At 42.3% G+C, this 17,713-nt stretch overlaps 1 protein-coding gene across 1 annotated transcript in view; it reads left to right on the top strand.

Annotated features, from left to right (window-relative positions):
* Nucleotides 1-12,205: 12,205 nt before the first annotated feature.
* Nucleotides 12,206-17,713, top strand: part of LOC308306406 (protein NLRC3-like) — a gene marked incomplete at both ends in the record, with an annotated part of 33,036 nt that continues 27,528 nt past the window's right edge. The window contains 2 exons of the mRNA XM_080751385.1: nucleotides 12,206-12,358; nucleotides 14,075-14,320. Coding sequence (XP_080607511.1) covers nucleotides 12,206-12,358; nucleotides 14,075-14,320 — 399 coding nt within the window. The remainder of the gene's footprint in view (nucleotides 12,359-14,074; nucleotides 14,321-17,713) is intronic.

Genomic DNA, 17,713 nt, shown 5'->3' with positions numbered 1-17,713 from the left:
AAAAGGGTGACAGAGCTTTTTCTGTGGCTGGCCCAGCTCTCTGGAACAGCCTTCCATCCAACGCTCTAGTCAAGCTCTCTCGGAGCCGCCGGCTTCACAAAGTAAAACACACTGTGTCCATAAACCACAGGTTGCAGTGTTGTAATCTTTTACAAAAACGAATAGCCTATTAACCAACTCCTCAAATGAAATAAGAAAAGTCCAATCTCTCTCCATTAGACACACAAAGGTTAAGTCAGCGCTCAGCACAGCCGTTGTGCATATAACCACACACAAGCACATGACACACAAACTGTGTGCAGCCAGCAGCAGTCAGCAAGTTGATCAACCACAGCAAATAAAACAAATAATAATGGGCAGCTGCCAGCCAGGCCTTACCTTTCAGAAATGAACACAGCGGGCATTACTGTAATGAGCCTCTGAAAATCCTCTCGTATAATCATCCTGGTTTTGGGTAAATTAATTCCTCTAACTCTGTGTGCCCTTCTCTGACGGTGGACACCGTGGACTTAATGGTGTTTTTTGTAATTCTTTCTCCTTCACCGCCTCTTTTTGTACTCGCATATTTTTTTACATATTTGCTAGTTATACTGCCTGTCTGTGCTTCCTGTTTACTTGAGTTCAGACTTGGCGGGTTGAGTTGAGTGGGTGTGTGTTTACCAGGGCAGGGCAGCTGTTTGGGCATTACGTGGGCGCCTCTCCTTCCCCCGAAGCGCCTTCAGGTGAAGTTATGATTGGCACATTTTTTAACAGCTGCATGCACCGGGTTAGCCAACACTGCCGCTGTCAGTTTTTCTTTTCTTTTTTCTTTTTTTCCCTTCCTCTCTCCCTCCCTCCCTCCCTCCCTCCCTCCCTCGCTCGCTCGCTCTCGCTCTCTCCCTCTCTCCCTCTCTCCCTCCCTCCGTCCCTCCCTCGCTCGCTCTCGCTCTCTCCCTCTCTCTCTGTCTTTTCCCCAACACATTTTCGGCGCCTCTCAGAAGAGTCGCTCTAGGCAGTTGACTAGTTCGCCTACATATACACGCCGGCCCTGCTTCCATCCCACTTAAAACACACCTCTTCACCCTAGCATTTGAGCCCTAGACCCCTCCCTCCCTGTGCCTTTTATCTGTCATTGTTTTATATCTTAAATGTTTTGTTTTAATAGCTGTTCTTACAAGGTTTTAAATGTTTACAAATGTTTCTATTGTTTTTGCTTTGTATTGTAATTGTTTTTACTGCGTTCTCATGATGTACAGCACTTTGGTCAACCTGGTTGTTTTTAAATCTGCTTTATAAATAAATGGACTTGACGTGTGTGTGTGTGTGTGTGTGTGTGTGTGTGTGTGTGTGTGTGTGTGTGTGTGTGTGTGTGTGTGTGTGTGTGTGTGTGTGTGTGTGTGTGTGTGTGTGCACGTGGTCTGATTGACCACCTCTAATTACAGACTTGTTGGCTTTGGTCGTCGCCTCCGGAAGGAACACATGGAAGTTGTGTCTTCAGCTCTCAGTTCTAATCCATCCCATCTGAGACACCTGGACTTAAGTTCCAACCATCTGGACCTGGATCTACTGGATCTACTCTGTGCTGCACTGAAAAGTCCTCATTGTAGACTGGAGACTCTACGGTGAGATTAATTTACAATCATTATTTCCATCAGTGATTTATCATGTGATTATATTATGAATATTGTGGCATGAATAAGGTTGATATCATAGTAACACACATTGACTGGGATAATGAGGAGGTACAGTAACTACAGTGTGTACATGTTCACTAAATTCACTCAAAACACTCAAAGACTGTGTGTCTGTATCAGTGTAAAAATAAAATCCACGTTACTGATGTAAAAGTAGAAATACCAAAATGCAGCTCTGTTACTAGAAAAAGTAACAAATAAACTTTATTACCAAATACTCAATATGCAGAATGCCCCCTTTTTATGTTTTCAAAATTTGTCAAAATAAAAGAAAGTGTATAATAGATGATAAAATAGCTGGTTTATGTATATTGCAATAATCTAAATCTGCTAAGTAAAATGGTAAAATGCAGTATTTGCCTCTTAGATGTAGTGCAGTAGAAGTATAAAATATAAGTTGACATAATCAAGTAAAGTAAATGTACCTAAACTTGTACTTAAGTACAGAAGTTGAGTAAATGTACTTAGTTCCATTCCACCACTGGTCTGTATCGTCTCTTTCTCCAGCAGATGTCCTTCCTGTGTCTGTGACATCAGCAGTTATCAGCTTCACTTGTCTTAAACTGTCCATCAATTGACCTTTGACCTGTTAGGTCTTATGTGTATAAACTCTGTTTTCAGTCATTTTGCTGGATCATCTGTTTTCAACCTGTTGCTGTTTCCTGTCTGTTGGGAGATTAAGTAAAGATTATTTAGTTCATGTTACTCTGTCTGGTTTTCTACTCTAAAACCCAGACAGTCCATCCAGACCAGGTCCTTTAATAGGTGGTTGTAAGCAGGTTCTCAGAATAATGTATTTCATAGCAGACAATCAAACATTGTGTGTTTTATTTGTCATTTAGACTGATGCACTGCTGGTTGTCAGAGAGAAGCTGTGAAGTTCTGGCCTCAGCTCTCAGATCTAATCCTTCTCATTTGAGAGAATTAGACTTGAACTTCAACGTGTTGCCGGTGTCTGGACTGAAGAACTTCTCTGGACTGGAGTCTCTGCAGTGAGTAGACTTGGACTGTGTCCATGTTGGTTAGTGCAGTGATTCCCTTGTTTCATGTTCCAATGGCATAACGTCTATTGTGCTAGTCTGCCCCAACAATCCCCTCCTCCCACCCCATTTATACAGTCATACACCTGCTGAAGATTCATGTTTATGTGTATAATCTGTTGCAGTAAAATATACAGGCAAAATACGCAAAATAAGCTGGACTTGCATGATTTCATTAACCCTGCATTTTTCCAGTGGTGTAAAGTAACTAAGTACTTTTACTTAAGTACTGTACTTAAGTACAGTTTTGAGGTATTTGTACTTTACTTGAGTATTTCCAAATTCCAATACTCTTACTTTTACTCCACTACTTCTGGGATCCAAATGTTGTACTTTTACTCCACTATGTTTATTTGAAAACTATAGTTACTATTACTTTGCTGATCTAAATTATTATGTTAAAACATGCATAAACCACTTAATCCCTATTTTATACCATGGATATTTGAAAATAGCCGATCTACAAGCTCACAACGCGTCACATCGCGACACGTTGTGAGCTTGTAGACCTGCTATTTTCAAACATTTTGGACTTTTACTTTCATTATTTTAAGTAGATTTTGATGCCAATACTTTTGTACTTTTACTCAACTAAATTTTTTATTCTGGACCGCTACTTGTAACAGAGTACTTCGTTCATAAAGGTATACTACAGTAGACTAGTAAGAAAAGGGCGAGTCACCTTTTCAATCACCTTTTTCTAAATCAAAACACATATTTTTCTTTTGCAAGTTCCCACAATTTTAGCAAATTCTTGTAATTTCACTAGTAGCAGAAACACTGTAGTGTCAGGTAGTGGAGACGTTGTGTTAGACAGTCAGACATTGATGCATTGTTGTTCTACTTCCTACAGAGTGAAACATGGGGGAGAATTCTGGAATTCTAATCCTAATCCTCAACTCCTCTCAAGATGTGAGTATCTGTCTGTCTGTCTGTCTGTCTGTCTGTCTGTCTGTCTGTCTGTCTGTCTGTCTGTCTGTCTGTCTGTCTGTCTGTCTGTCTGTCTGTCTGCCTGTCTGTCTGTCTGTCTGTCTGTCTGTCTGTCTGTCTGTCTGTATTTGTATACAGTGTGTTATCCTCTGTTGGCCCCTCCCTCCCTGGATGCTGTCCTGAAAGCTCTTCAGTAGAGCTTCCAGTGAATGCAGGAGGTTTCTCTGCTCTTGGCCTGGTCCTTCACACCAGCTGATGCTTGTTTACAAAACACTCCCTCTACCTGACACACCTTCTGCAATGTTCAACCCTCCTTCTGCCACACATTCTGCTTAATGTCCCCAAAACACACTGGCCCTCATTTATCAACATGGTGCAGATCAAAATGTTGGCGTACACTGAAATTTAGGCAAGTCTCTGCATTTATCATTTCAATGTGACTTTGACGTTGGTGTAGGGTAGGATCAGATCTCACATCAAGTTCAGAGGTGGTGTCGGATTCATCTTACACCTCTTATTCCATTGTAGACATGCGGGGCAGCATTGTCTAACTATCTGACAGGCAATGGACACATGTATCCACTCGAAAATGTATATTTAACACACTAATAAATAATCGTGTGAAAATATTACATTTTATAAAAGTATATAGCCGGCTACATCATGGACATGCATGCTGATTTTATGTCCAAGTTACAATGACAAGCAATTTAAATCTAGTGATATGGAAGCAATCTACATTAAGTGCTTTAACACTAACAGTCTATTGCAGTTCTGGCTTTTTGGGACCAGCTCGGCGTGGCTGTAATCTTACATTTTCGTGGACTGTGAGCCTCCAATTTAAACAGTGACATGAGTCCTTTATTAAGGATAAAACCTGAAGGTCCAAACCTGGCTGTGTCCAGCCCAGCGCACGCTGTGGATGATTCATTTGAGGGTCCACGGCCCACCGGGGAGATGGCCAGCCCGTGCGGGAATTGTATATACCGGTACATGATTGCTATAGTTTAAGCACTCAAAGGCGCATTGCGCTCGTCGCCGATATTGAGTTAAAATTAATATCCAAACATAACCGTGGGGTCTCTCAATGTATACAGTAGCTACTGTACACTATGCTGGAGTTAATGATGAAACCCGACGCTCCACCTGTGCCCACAGCGCACCATCTTCCCCGTGGGCGCCGTGGATTTATTTATGCCACCTGGAGATCACTCAACACCAGCCAGCCTTCATCCATCAATGCTTAGAGCCTCATTCATTCTGCAACCACTGCATTCAGATGACCTTTAGTTTCCAGGATATCTGCCATTAATGTGGCGAGCCTGTGAGATCATGGCCATGGGGAATTATGATTGCTTGTAACCAAATGAACGCACACGGATATGGTTTAAATTAATATCCCAAAGTATTCATGGCAGTGACTTGTGTCATTCATGTCGGCTGCAGTGCTATAGCCTCCTTGTCAAAGATTGTACCGTTGGTTAATCCCACATTCCCACTGTCGAAGACTGCTGTGTAAACCAAAATGCTGCTGTTCCAAGCCTAGTGTGTGTGTGTGTGTGTGTGTGTGTGTGTGTGTGTGTGTGTGTGTGTGTGTGTGTGTGTGTGTGTGTGTGTGTGTGTGTGTGTGTGTGTGTGTGTGTGTGGGTGGGTGGGTGGGTGTGTGTGTGCTCTCTCTCTCTCTCTCTCTCTCTCTCTCTCTCTCTCTCTCTCTCTCTCTCTCTCTCTCTCTCTCCCTCAGTGAATGGTAATACTTTTTAAAATATTGAATGTTTTTTTAAATGTTTCCTGTCTTGTTCTCTCATCAGACTTCCATCGTCTCACACTGGATCCAAACACAGCGAGCAGAACACTCTGTCTGTCTGAGAGCAACAGGAAGGTGACTCGGCCAGAGGGGGCGGAGCTTCAGTCATACCCTGATCATCTTGACAGATTTGATGATAAGTGTTTTCAGGTTCTGTGTACAGAGGGTCTGACTGGACGCCGTTACTGGGAGGTAGAGACGAGTGGATGGGTTCAGATAGGAGTGGCTTACAGAGGAATCAGCAGGAGAGGAGAGGGTCCTAATGGACTTGGGCACAATGATCTGCCCTGGAGTCTGGGCTGTGGGGGAGGCCCTTACTGGGTCTCTCACAATAGTAGGATCACTGAACTCCCTGTTGATTCCTCTGGCTCCAACAGAGTAGCAGTGTATGTAGACCATGCTGCTGGGACTCTGTCCTTCTATGAGGTGTCCTCTGACTCACTGAGACACCTATACACCTTTCAGTTCACATTCACTGAACCACTCTACCCTGGGTTTGGGCTTCCTGATGACTACTCCTCCTCCTCCTACTCCTCAGTGTGTCTTTGTGAGGACAGATAATGTATCTGATGAGTTGACATCAACCAATATGGTTGCTATGGATGTGTTTGAACACAATTAGCATTTTGGACATCCAAGGTTTCCAGCAGACAGCAACATAGTTTATGTATATATTTATGTATATAGTGTATGTATATTTATGTATATAGTGTATGTATATTGTATATGTCCACAGTACAGTTAATACTGCAACAAAGAAATACTCTGATAAAAGTAAAATTCCAAATTTGCTTGAATAAAAGTGCAAAAGTATTGGCATCAAAATGTACTTAAAGTAGTGTTGATTTTGTTTACTAAAAATATGATGAAAAATGTCCGTCGACTACCTTTTTTCACTGACTAAATAAAAGCTAAACAAACACTGAGCTATGATGACTAAAACTAAGACTAAATTTCGTAAAATCTCAGGGAGGGACTATTAGTGGAGAAGAGATCCAGTAGAACTAAAAGACAAGTCATTTTATGTTTTGTTGTGCTCGGGTGTTGCTCCCTTAAAATAGTCAATCTACAAGCTCACAAATTACTAAAACTAAATGGAAATGTATTCAAAAGACTGACTAAAACTACATAATCATTTGCTGTCAAGATCAACACTGACTTGAAAATTGCTGATTCACAAGCATCACAATGCTTGAGACACATTGTGAGCTTGTAGATCAATGTCTGAAATGTACATAGACTGGCTGGCTGAATGAAAAGGTTTTTTCTGCCTGACAGTAAACAGTTTTTGAGACAGGACCAAACACAACATAGCTTTTCCTCATCTCTAAGGCCTCCCATACATGACATGGATTCTTGTATAACATTTTACTGCAAAAGTGGTGAAATTGATAAAAATGTATAAGCTAAACCTAAAAATAAAGACTTTCCGTTTGTGGGTTGTGACATATAGACTCATGTAGATTCACAATATATGTCACTCAATGTATTTGGTGTCCCAAATGGGAGGGGGGAGGGGGGGGGGGCTCTCATAAGGATTGCATTGGCAGCTGCAGTACACAGTTCTCCCTTACCCAAAGTGGTGGTGGTGTCTCAATGGTGGGCTGGAATGTGTAAACGGCCGTGTCTCAATAGAATCACATTGTGGTGCTCTAGACATGTTCTCTGTCTACCCTCTCCCCTCTGCTCTGTATGGATAACACATTCAACTATCAAATTAAATGTTAAACACTTCATCTATTTAGAAAACAAGAAGATATGTTGACTAAGACAGTCCATACATTTCAATATTGTCTTCAGTTCATGTAGGATTTTTTTTAAAGTAGGCTAACTACAGTTGAATTGCAATGTGACTTCTATGGGCTGGCTTGCAGTGCACCGTTCTCCCTTACCCCAAGTGGTGTCACTGTCTCAATTGTGGGTGTGAATCTGTAGGCGCCCGTGTGTCTCTATAGATGTCTTAACAGTAAATGCACGCGCAGGTCTGCACCAAATGAACCCCACCGCCCATATGATGCAATGGATAAGTGGTCACTGCACTCACCTTTAAAAATGCATTCCATGTTTATATTGCACGTGACGTTGTTGCTTATGTTTAGCATAACTTCCACTGGCAAAACTATTTCTTGTCCAAACAATACCCTGTAAGGCAGGGGTCTTCAACGTTTTCAGTCCAAGGACCCCTTAGTTGAGAGGGAGATGAAGCAGGGACCCCCACAACCCATAGATTCCATATAGTTTCATTGTTTGACAGCACAATCATCAGTGTATTTTGGTTTCAAGTCAATTCGTGTTTTCAGATATTTAACCACTTGAACTGTCAATACTTAATAAACTTGACCTTTCACTCTGTACTTAGTCTGCTCTTTTTCTCCTATACACCAAAGCTCTTTGCCGAACATAGCCGATCTACAAGCTCACAATGCCTCGCAGCGCGAGGCATTGTGAGCTTGTAGATCAGCTATTGTTGGCTAAAGTTATCAGAATATGGACGCTAGGGTTCAAGAAGTGGTTAATATAAAAAAGGAGAAAGAAAAGCTCCTATCACACAAAGATTTGGAGAACCCCCTGCAGTAACTCTGAGGACCCCCTAGGGGTCCCGGACCCCCTGTTGAAGACCCTTGCTGTAAGGAGTCATGTGACATCTTCATGGATGTGTGTCTGTTAAGAGGTTGTTGTATTTGTGGACGTAGTCCATTATGTATGTTGATGATTGGTCGCAGTCACTGTCAGTCATTTATTTGTATATTTAAGTCAAGACTCTGAACCCCCAGTTGCTCCTGATGAGCAGTAGGTGGCGCTGTATAAATGCACCATTTACCTTTTTATGTTCCATGCAACTTTTATTTACAAAGCCTAAAAGGCAAGTCTGCTGCCTTTGTTCCAATGTCCAAAGCCAAATACACAAATTATTGATGGCAATAATTTGTATGACAATCAATTTGCACTGTCCTAGTGTCTATTACTGTTTTTATTATTATTATTGCTATGTTTTTGCTTTTACTTATGCATTATTTTAATTTTGTGTGAAGCATTTGTTGTGTGATTTGTTTTTGTTCTTTGCAACAAAGGAAGGTGACTCTGCCAGAGGGAGAGTCACAAATTATTTTACCAAATATGTTTATATCCATCAGACAATTCCCATTTACTGTGGACCTTTTTTCTACCTTTATAAAAAATAAATGTTGAATAAAACCAAATCTTTGCAGTTTCCTTTATAGTGGTGTACTTTAAATCCTCAGGTCAAGCTCATTAAGTCTAATCAGCTGTGTGATTAATATGAAATGCATTATGCTGTCTGGGCCTGTCCCCATACACACCCATTGTAACTTCAAACTCCATTTTAACCAGGATAAAGTCATCAAAAACACCCTTTTTTTCTGGTGACTCATACTGTCCTACTAATACATTTAGTTTTTAATATTCTTTTGTGGGAAATGGAAACATTCAATACAATCAGATTAACGTTCATGTTCCAGCATGGATTTATCACCTTCTGTTTTTAGTTACTGCAGTACCCCTCTTCAACCTGTAGGTGTCCTACCTGACCACAGGAACATAACATAACATACTCTATACTCCAGAGTGGTCAAAATAATGTCCTATTCACAAAAGAAAAAAAACTAGAAGCAGTGCTCTTCTGAGCACAGGTCTCCACCAGGTCAGGTAGGTCCTGGTGGCGCGCCGCTACATGTGAAAAGGGTGTCATGTTTTCTTTGGCCTTTAACGGCAATGTGACATGATTGCATGCATGATTTGAGGCATTCTGATCCAAAAATGTGTTTGGCAAAAGTCGACCTGCTGGTGGCACTATAACAGGCCAATGTGAAAAGAGTGCTTGTTCCTTGAGCTAGTGGGAATGTGCATGCAGAATGTCTCTGTAATCACAAGCTGCCTGTAGAGATACTGTCTACCCATTTGTGTGATTTTTGGACACAATCTGCAGGAGTACTGGCAAAAGTTAGTTTTGCAAAAGTCTGCCTCATGGTGGCGCTAGAACAGGCCCATGTGAATTAAAAACGTGGGGCAGAGGTTCTGAATTGGTATCCAGGGAGTGTGTGTGCACCGTTTGGCAGTGACCAGGCCAACGGCGCCAGAGATTAGCTGGTAAAACCTGATGGACGGACGCACAGACACACAGACACTCACACACGGACGGACGGACGGACAGGGACGAAAACGGAGTCTCTCCCCATGCCTTTCGGCTGGTGGAGACAAAAAGTTAGGGATTGCAGTAAATTGTAATGTTGCTCTAATACATGATTGTCTTGAACTAGCAAGAGGCAGTGTGCAGGTCTAATCTTTCATCCTACTACTTTTTGTCTTTATTTAAAGGCCAGTGGTTCTCAAAGTGGGGTTCCGAGGACCCCCAGGGGTCCTTGAGGGGGTTCAAGGAGGTCCACAGCTAAATTAGTCTGTATATAGTGTATAGCATCACATCAAAGAAGGAAAAATACCAAATGTTATAAGCATCTCTTAATTTAGAAAAACATATATTGCTTTCTACAAAACAAATATCTACCTTAAATTAAATACATTTGTTCAACCAATGAAAAAAAGGAGAGCACTCAAGATGGCCAGGGGGACAGGCGGGCAGACTTGTGCACTTTAGACAAAACATGTTCAATAAAATATATTTTTTGCGTGCACTTTTTAACTATCAATAAAAATAAAACAATTGTGGGAAATACATATGAATTCTATTATGTTTAGTTGTTTTGTAATAATTTAATTTAAGAGTAGGCCTAGTCATGTCATGTGACATGATTTTCTTTTCGCTTTCACGTGCGATCAGGGCTCCAGGGTGCGACCTATTAACTCGCATATGCGACATAATTTCATAAAGTGCGAGTTAAATTTTAACCAGGTCGCGCCAGTGCGAGTTGAGTGCGTTGAGCAGCAGTGAGAAGAGGAGCGCTTTTTTCTCTTCTTGGCTCCGTCCGTTTTGTCAGTGCAGTAGTGGTGAAGGTGGGTGGGGAATATGGTCGTTTTATTTTTGACCAAATCAAGCGCTCGCTTTCTCTTGCCTGTGACGTCAACACCCATGCTTGACTCTGTCCAGTCTGCAGCCGTGCAGCGCTGAGGGGAGGCTGGGGAGCGCTCTGCAGCCAGTTAGCACACAGTCACAGACGGAGCACATAGTGTGGTGTAGTTGTGGATTGGACTTTTTTAATTCGCTTGCATCGCGATGCGGTCGCTATTCTGCATCGATGCGGTGACGTGACATAATCGACTATAGCCTACGTTTGTTGATTTTCCTCAACGGTGATGCGATATAGCTTAGCAACATGCTAAGGCTAAAGCAACCGGACCTATCATGCCGTTCCATCTGCCTCTTATTAGACAGAACAGAGATTTCTCGCATTTATTATAAGAGAGAGAGAGAGAGAGAGAGAGAGAGAGAGAGAGAGATATGAGGCAGAGAGTCACAGACAGTTCTCAAAGCGGAGAATACAATAATCATCTGTGATTTTACAACACTGTTTCCCAAGCACTGGGTTGGGACCCATTTGTGGGTCTTGAAAACATTTTTATGGGTCCCTTAACGTTTGGTTTCCTACATTTAGTTTTGTATCATTTAAAAACGTTAGAAAAACATTTCATGATTTAAAATACATAAATTACATAAATAAAAGATTCTTTTCTAATTTCATCAATAAATAAAAATCTAAGAAATTATATTAGTAAACACAGGCCTATTTAAGAAGTACTGAAAATAGCCAATCTACAAGCTCACAGCGTGCATTGTGTCTCTGTCTATGCCTGTCTATTAAAGACAAGTCCCTAAATATTATAGGATATTCCTATAACTATCTGTAGGCTATATTATATTTCTATTATTATTGTTTCATTATATCTAGAACAATCGGTGGTAGGCAACAAGTCCAATTTTGCTGCAGTATTGTATATGAGTAAGTCACTGTTTTACCCAGTTAGAATCGTGCAAATTCACCCGACCCGACCCGAAAAAGGTCAAAAATGTCACGCCAAAAGTTGTCACCTTTTTCACCTTGGGCCTGTTTGCATGTCTGTATATCCTTATCGAGGCATTCAACAATGTTATCGAATATCGAAGGCTCTCCTAATATCACACAGCCTTAGTGCTGACCTATTTTGTCAACTACTGCTGCTCATGCAGAGAAACCTAAAGTTCAGACTAAAATATTTAGTAAAATATCAAGTTTGGGTCATTGCTTTACATCAAGGCAATCCTATGGTATGGAAAATAACAACTATCATCACCAGCATGATAAGGCTATGTATTAATACCACGCTATACAAAGAAAAAGATGGTGCTACTTAATTTCGGGTGGTGCTACCTAATGAAAAGGTAGGTGGCACCAGTGCTACCTGTGAAAAAGTCTGGAGCCCTGCGTGCGATGGAATGGAAGACGGAAGTAAGTGAGTCTGCCCTCTTCCTACCTGAACCCACAGACATAAAAAGGTTGACGCCTCTTCCGGCTCTCTGGTACCCGTCTCGCCTTGGTGGGCATTTTTGATTGACAGGCTTGGAATTCTTCTGTGTGCGTAAGGTCGGTGGGCAGGTTTGAATGGAAAAGTCCCGGAAAAGACGCGTTGTGATTGGCCAGTAGTGTTTTTGAGTGGCAGCCTGCCCTCGACACTTCCTCTTTTGAGCCCACCAAGGCGAGACGGGTCGCTCCAATCAACTGCAGTGGGTGGACGAGGTATCTAGCTTTTTATATCTGTGGTGTGTACCTGTAGCGTGACTGATAGCTCAAACAAATTCAGCAGCAAACATGGATATCCGTCCATTTCTGAAGCGTAAAACGCCAACACAGGAGTCGCAGCCGCCTGACGACGGCAGCCAACAGCAGCCGGTCCCGACCATAGCAGCAGATTCTGCCGAGATACCAGCGGCCCCAGCAGAGCCGCCAGGCCCGCAGCCGCTAGCAACAGCCCCAGAACCACCACCCAGCCCGGGGCCATCAGTTAGAGTGGATGAGGCCCCAGAACCACCACCCAGCCCGGGGCCATCAGTTAGAGTGGATGAGGTCCCAGAACCACCACCCAGCCTGGGGCCATCAGTTAGAGTGGATGAGGTCCCAGAACCACCACCCAGCCCGGGGCCATCAGTTAGAGTGGATGAGGCCCCAGAACCACCACCCAGCCTGGGGCCATCAGTTAGAGTGGATGAGGCCCCAGAACCACCACCCAGCCTGGGGCCATCAGTTAGAGTGGATGAGGCCCCAGAACCACCACCCAGCCTGGGGCCATCAGTTAGAGTGGATGAGGCCCCAGAACCACCACCCAGCCCGGGGCCATCAGTTAGAGTGGATGAGGCCGCGGGGCCTTCGGTGGACAAGCAACCTGTTCTATCTGAATTCCCCCAAAAAATGATTGGAAAAAGCAAAAGATCTTTTTCCACCATTTATTACAATAAGCACCCATGGATGGAATATTCTATTGCAAAGGACGCCGTCTTTTGTTTTCCCTGCCGGCAGTTCCAGAATGACAGCAGCGTCAAGGATTCATTTCGTAAGGATGGAGTGAGTGACTGGAGTAAGCTGGGCTCTAAACTGGACAAACACGCAATATCTGAAGGCCATACGAACTGCATCATTAAATGGGACAACTTTAAAAAGAGTGCATCTACAGGCTCTATTGCAGCTAAACTATCAGATCATAAAGCTACTGTTGAGAAGAACAGATCTTATTTGTGCAAAGTGGTTGATGTCTGTTGTCTGTTGTCTAAACTTGGATTGCCTTTCCGTGGACACAGGGAGGGGAAAGAGTCAGACTCACAGGGCAATTTTCGTGAGTTTTGCAGCTGGTATTCTAAATATGATTCTGATTTTGAAAGCATGCAGTCAAATTATTTTAATTCTTAAGTCCAAAATTTCAGAATGAAATAATTGAAATATGTGCTAATTTGGTTTATGCAGACATTGCAAAAACTGTGCAGGATACGTTTTTTTTTTTTTTTCTATTATGGCAGACGAGGCCAGGTCCTCCAAAACGGAACAGTTGTCGATGTGTTTAAGATATACAGAGCAGCTTGACATCAAGGAGCGTTTTCTGTGTTTCCTTGACTGTTCAGCATCTCGTGATGCGGCTGGGATCGTGGACGCTATAAACACAGGACTGGAGATGGGTGGTCTCAAAAACATCCCAATTGTTGCACAGAGTTACGATGGTGCCTCTGTAATGTTGGAGCACCTGTCAGGAGTACAGCAGCGCATCAAAGAGACCTATCCCTACGCAGCTTATATTCACTGCTTGGCACACAAACTAAATCTGGTGCTTGTAGAGTGTTGCACTGTCAATCGCAGCGTGAAAACATTCCTGAACGTTATTGATAAAATGTTCTCTGTATTTGCACAACCGTCAAATCACCATAAATGTATTGAAATCCAGAAATCACTGCACATGAAAAAAAGGAAATGGTACAGCCCAGTGAGACGAGATGGGCATGTAAGTGGAGGGCCGTGCATGCAGTTAAAACCCACTACTCTGCTATCACTGGGTGCCTAAAAGACATTAGTGATGAGGGAGGGAGATGGGCTGTTGATGCCACTGGCCTAAATGAACACATGACAAGAATGTCATTCATTGCATGTCTGGTTTTATCTGAGGATATACTGCGTGTGATCCACGTTACACACAAGGCCCTGCAGTCCAGCAACTCCACGCTCTGCCAGGCTGCAGAAAATCTAAAAGCTCACTTCAAATCTCTGAGGCAGGCAAACACTGATACGTGGAGCACGGTGTGGGAATCAGAGAAAAAGTTCAGCGAGGACAAGGTGAAAGACGTGGCGGCGGTGACTGTAACTGAGGAGGATGCTGAAGCAGCAGCAGCCCCTGCCCCTGGCCCAACTGCAGACCACTCCAGTGACTCCACCCCCCTCCTCCCTGTCGGGTTTCCTGATAACGTCTACTTTGGGCCAACGCCAAATGGATGATGAAAGTGAGACAGTCACAGAAGTGAGTCAGAGTGTGACAGAGAGTGACACATTTCGCCAACACCTTTATCTGCCCGTATTGGATTCTCTGATCGCCGGACTTGACAGGCGGTTCACGGGGGAGTCAATAGAACTTGCACAGGCATGTGCAGCAGTGTTTAAATGTCACAAGAACGGAGTGGAACCTCTCCTAGAAAGATATGCACAGCCACTGAAAATCCATCCTGTCCTGCTTGGAGCAGAGATGGATCTGGTGAAAGCCTCGCCTCGTCAAGCACAACAGTTTCACTTGACCTTGACCATCTTAAAAAGACAGTTAAAAAGGACAGCTATCCCAATCTGTTCAAGATGCTACAGTTGGCACTGACTCTGCCAATTGGATCTGCTACCACAGAGAGGAGTTTCTCTGCCATGAGGAGGATTCCATGTTGGCTGCGCTCAACAACACTTGCCATTCTGAACATTGAGGATGACTTAACAGCAAAGTTGTCGCCTGAGAAGATTGTGGATGTATATGCAGGACGCAAGAACAGGCGTTTACTTCTACACTAGGTGAGACAATGATTCAATATGACTTACAGCCTGCTGTATACTGTTTACTGTACTGCGTGTGTGTGTGTGTGTGTGTGTGTGTGTGTGTGGGGGGGGAAATAAATCTTGAAATATTCTGTAACCTAAACTCTTCCTTGATCTTCATTTGACTCTTAATCATCATATATATCTCTTGACTCTCAAAACAGCAATAAAAAAGAACAGCTGAGAGCACTGCTGATGTTATATTGCTGTTTTGAGAGTGTGTGTGTTGCCGGCTCAGAGTGCTCTGTTCAGAACTATGAACTGCCTCTACCTCAGCTCTAATTAACAGAGCTCCTAAAGCACCCTTGCTCATCAACAGATCTGAATCAGCTGTCAAGAAGTCACCTGGGGTGGTAAAACCTCAGTACACAGGAGGAAAACAAAGACACATAGAAACATGAAATGGACCAAAACAAGAACATTATGAACATATTCAACCTTATTAAAACAAAAGAAAATATATATCCACAAGTTTCCAAGATCCCATCGTGCATTGCGCAGAAATTGGACGGAGCTTCCGGCGCCGCAGCCGAGTGTGATCTACAAGCTCACAACGGCTGCATCTGCGACGCGACGTGAGCTTGTATGTCTGCTGTTAACCGGAAGTGTGGTGCAGTGTGGTGCAAAACATTCTCCAGTAAATTCCCGCGGAAAGAGGTGGATATATAAACATCTGATGGCAGCTACATCTTGTGTACAATTATGCTGCGCAGCACTGTGGTCTGCCTTTGGTTGTTTTGTGTTTTATACATAAAATAAAATACTTTTAACTTGTTTTAGGAGCAGGCTGTCTTGAACATACCTATAGGTATATATAAATACATTATTGACTTGCTACCATGCGTTTGTCTTATTAGAAACATTACATTTAATTAGGTGTGCATTTAGATTTTCCTTCTACAGCCTGGAGTAAAATCCTTAGCTTTTCAAGTTAAGTTCATGTTGGGTCTGCTGTCAAGATGTGAATTAACAGAAGACCAAATTACAAAAATAGTGCAATTTTAGTTGTATACATTTCCCCTGTATGTATCTGGATGTTTTAGTTTGTTATTTTGACAAGTGAATTGTCATGTTGGTTAGTTTTTGGCTCATTGTTTGTCAAATTAAATGGGACTGTCTTTTGTGTTCACATGTTCTGGGTTGCTCAACCACCTTTATTAGACTGATTGGACCAAGCCTAACTTTATCTAGTGTCTGTCATCCTTGCCCTAATATCTAGAAAATAAATCGATAAAAAGGCTGCCGTTCCGGACCTTACAGGCCATCGGTCGGTAACCTTTTCCTCATAACAACACACATCTTCACACTGCAGCAGTTTGGCTCATACTGGACCAGAGCGGGCAAACACACTGGAGTATATATAGACAACTCTTAACAGGACACAGCTGAACACTGTGGGCGATTAACACGTGATTGGCTATGAGTCTAATAGGACACAGTTGATTGGCTATGGGCCTAACAGACACCAGAGATGGACAGAGTAGGCCTACTCCAGGGGCGTCAATTGGGTATGGCAGGGGTATGCAGCTGCCATACCCTGGGCCCAGGGGGGAAAATAAAAGTAACTTTTAAATATAAATTCATGAATGTCTCATTGTCTATCTGTGCTGGTTATTATGTTGTTAAATTACAGTAAAATAACTACAAATGCAAAAGGTTACAAAATGGTCACTTTAACAAGGTATTAGAATTATATTCTCCACACTTTTATTCTCCCCATCTTGACAAAATGGTATATTCCCAGGTTCCGCAGGTCAGCTGCACAGGTGCAATGCACTTGAACAACCGTTCCAGACTGCCATATCCAGGCCAAGAAACCATAGAAACGGGGAAAAAAATAAAATGTACTTCTTAAAATAAATGTATCATGCCTGTTGCTAAGGTATGGCAACATGACTGGGGTCTTCCAAGACACCAGTCATGTTGCCATACCTTAGCTTTTTCTGAACTGACGCCACTGGCCTACTCGACCCCAGTACCTGAGTAAGAGTACAGACACTACACAACAAGTAAAAGTAGCTCAGTCAAAAGTATTCAAGAGTTCATGTTTTAAATGTACGTAAAGTAAAACTAAGAGTAAGAGCACATGTATTATTCACATCAATGGATGAATTACTGTATGTTTTCACAATTCATTTATGGACCTTGAACTAGGGCATTAAAGGTGTATAATAAAGTGGCCGGGGGTCATCTTCTCCCTTACTGTCCTTACAGCGTGGAAATGTTTAGTTTTTTATAGATTTTTTACACCATTATAATGTTCTCGTTTTGATCATTAGACCCTCACTGAATATCGGTAGGCCTACGTCTCCAGCTTCAGGATATGTATGATACTGATTTAGGCTTTCTCCCAGAAAGCCTGGTGACGCGAGGTTATCTCTTAAAGACACTGATCACTATAAGATAATCACAATTATTTTACATATTCCTCAGAATCCTTTCCCTTCCTCTGTATGAATTAATCTGTTGAAAAACAACATTGGTTTTGGTCAAAAGTCCACAAGCTCACAAGCTCACTTGCACTATAAACTATTTGCACTATAAAAGCATATTTAAAGTATTAAAAACGTAATATTGCCCTACAAATGATGTATTATGATTATTGTTAACGGACATTGTCAGTCATTATTTTGTGTATTTAAGTCATCATATCTTTCTTTTTGTGCAATGTTTGGTAACAAAGCCTAAAAGGTCAACAGAAATGTAATTTCTATTCTATTGTGTCAACGTTCAAAGCCAAATACTAAACGATATCATTGTTTGTATGAT

This window comes from Nannobrachium achirus (genome assembly GCF_963921795.1).
Source record: "Nannobrachium achirus genome assembly, chromosome: 1".
In the NCBI taxonomy this organism is placed as follows: Eukaryota; Metazoa; Chordata; class Actinopteri; order Myctophiformes; family Myctophidae; genus Nannobrachium; species Nannobrachium achirus.
Note: the sequence above shows the minus strand (reverse complement) of the source record. Positions and strands in the feature narration are given on the sequence as shown.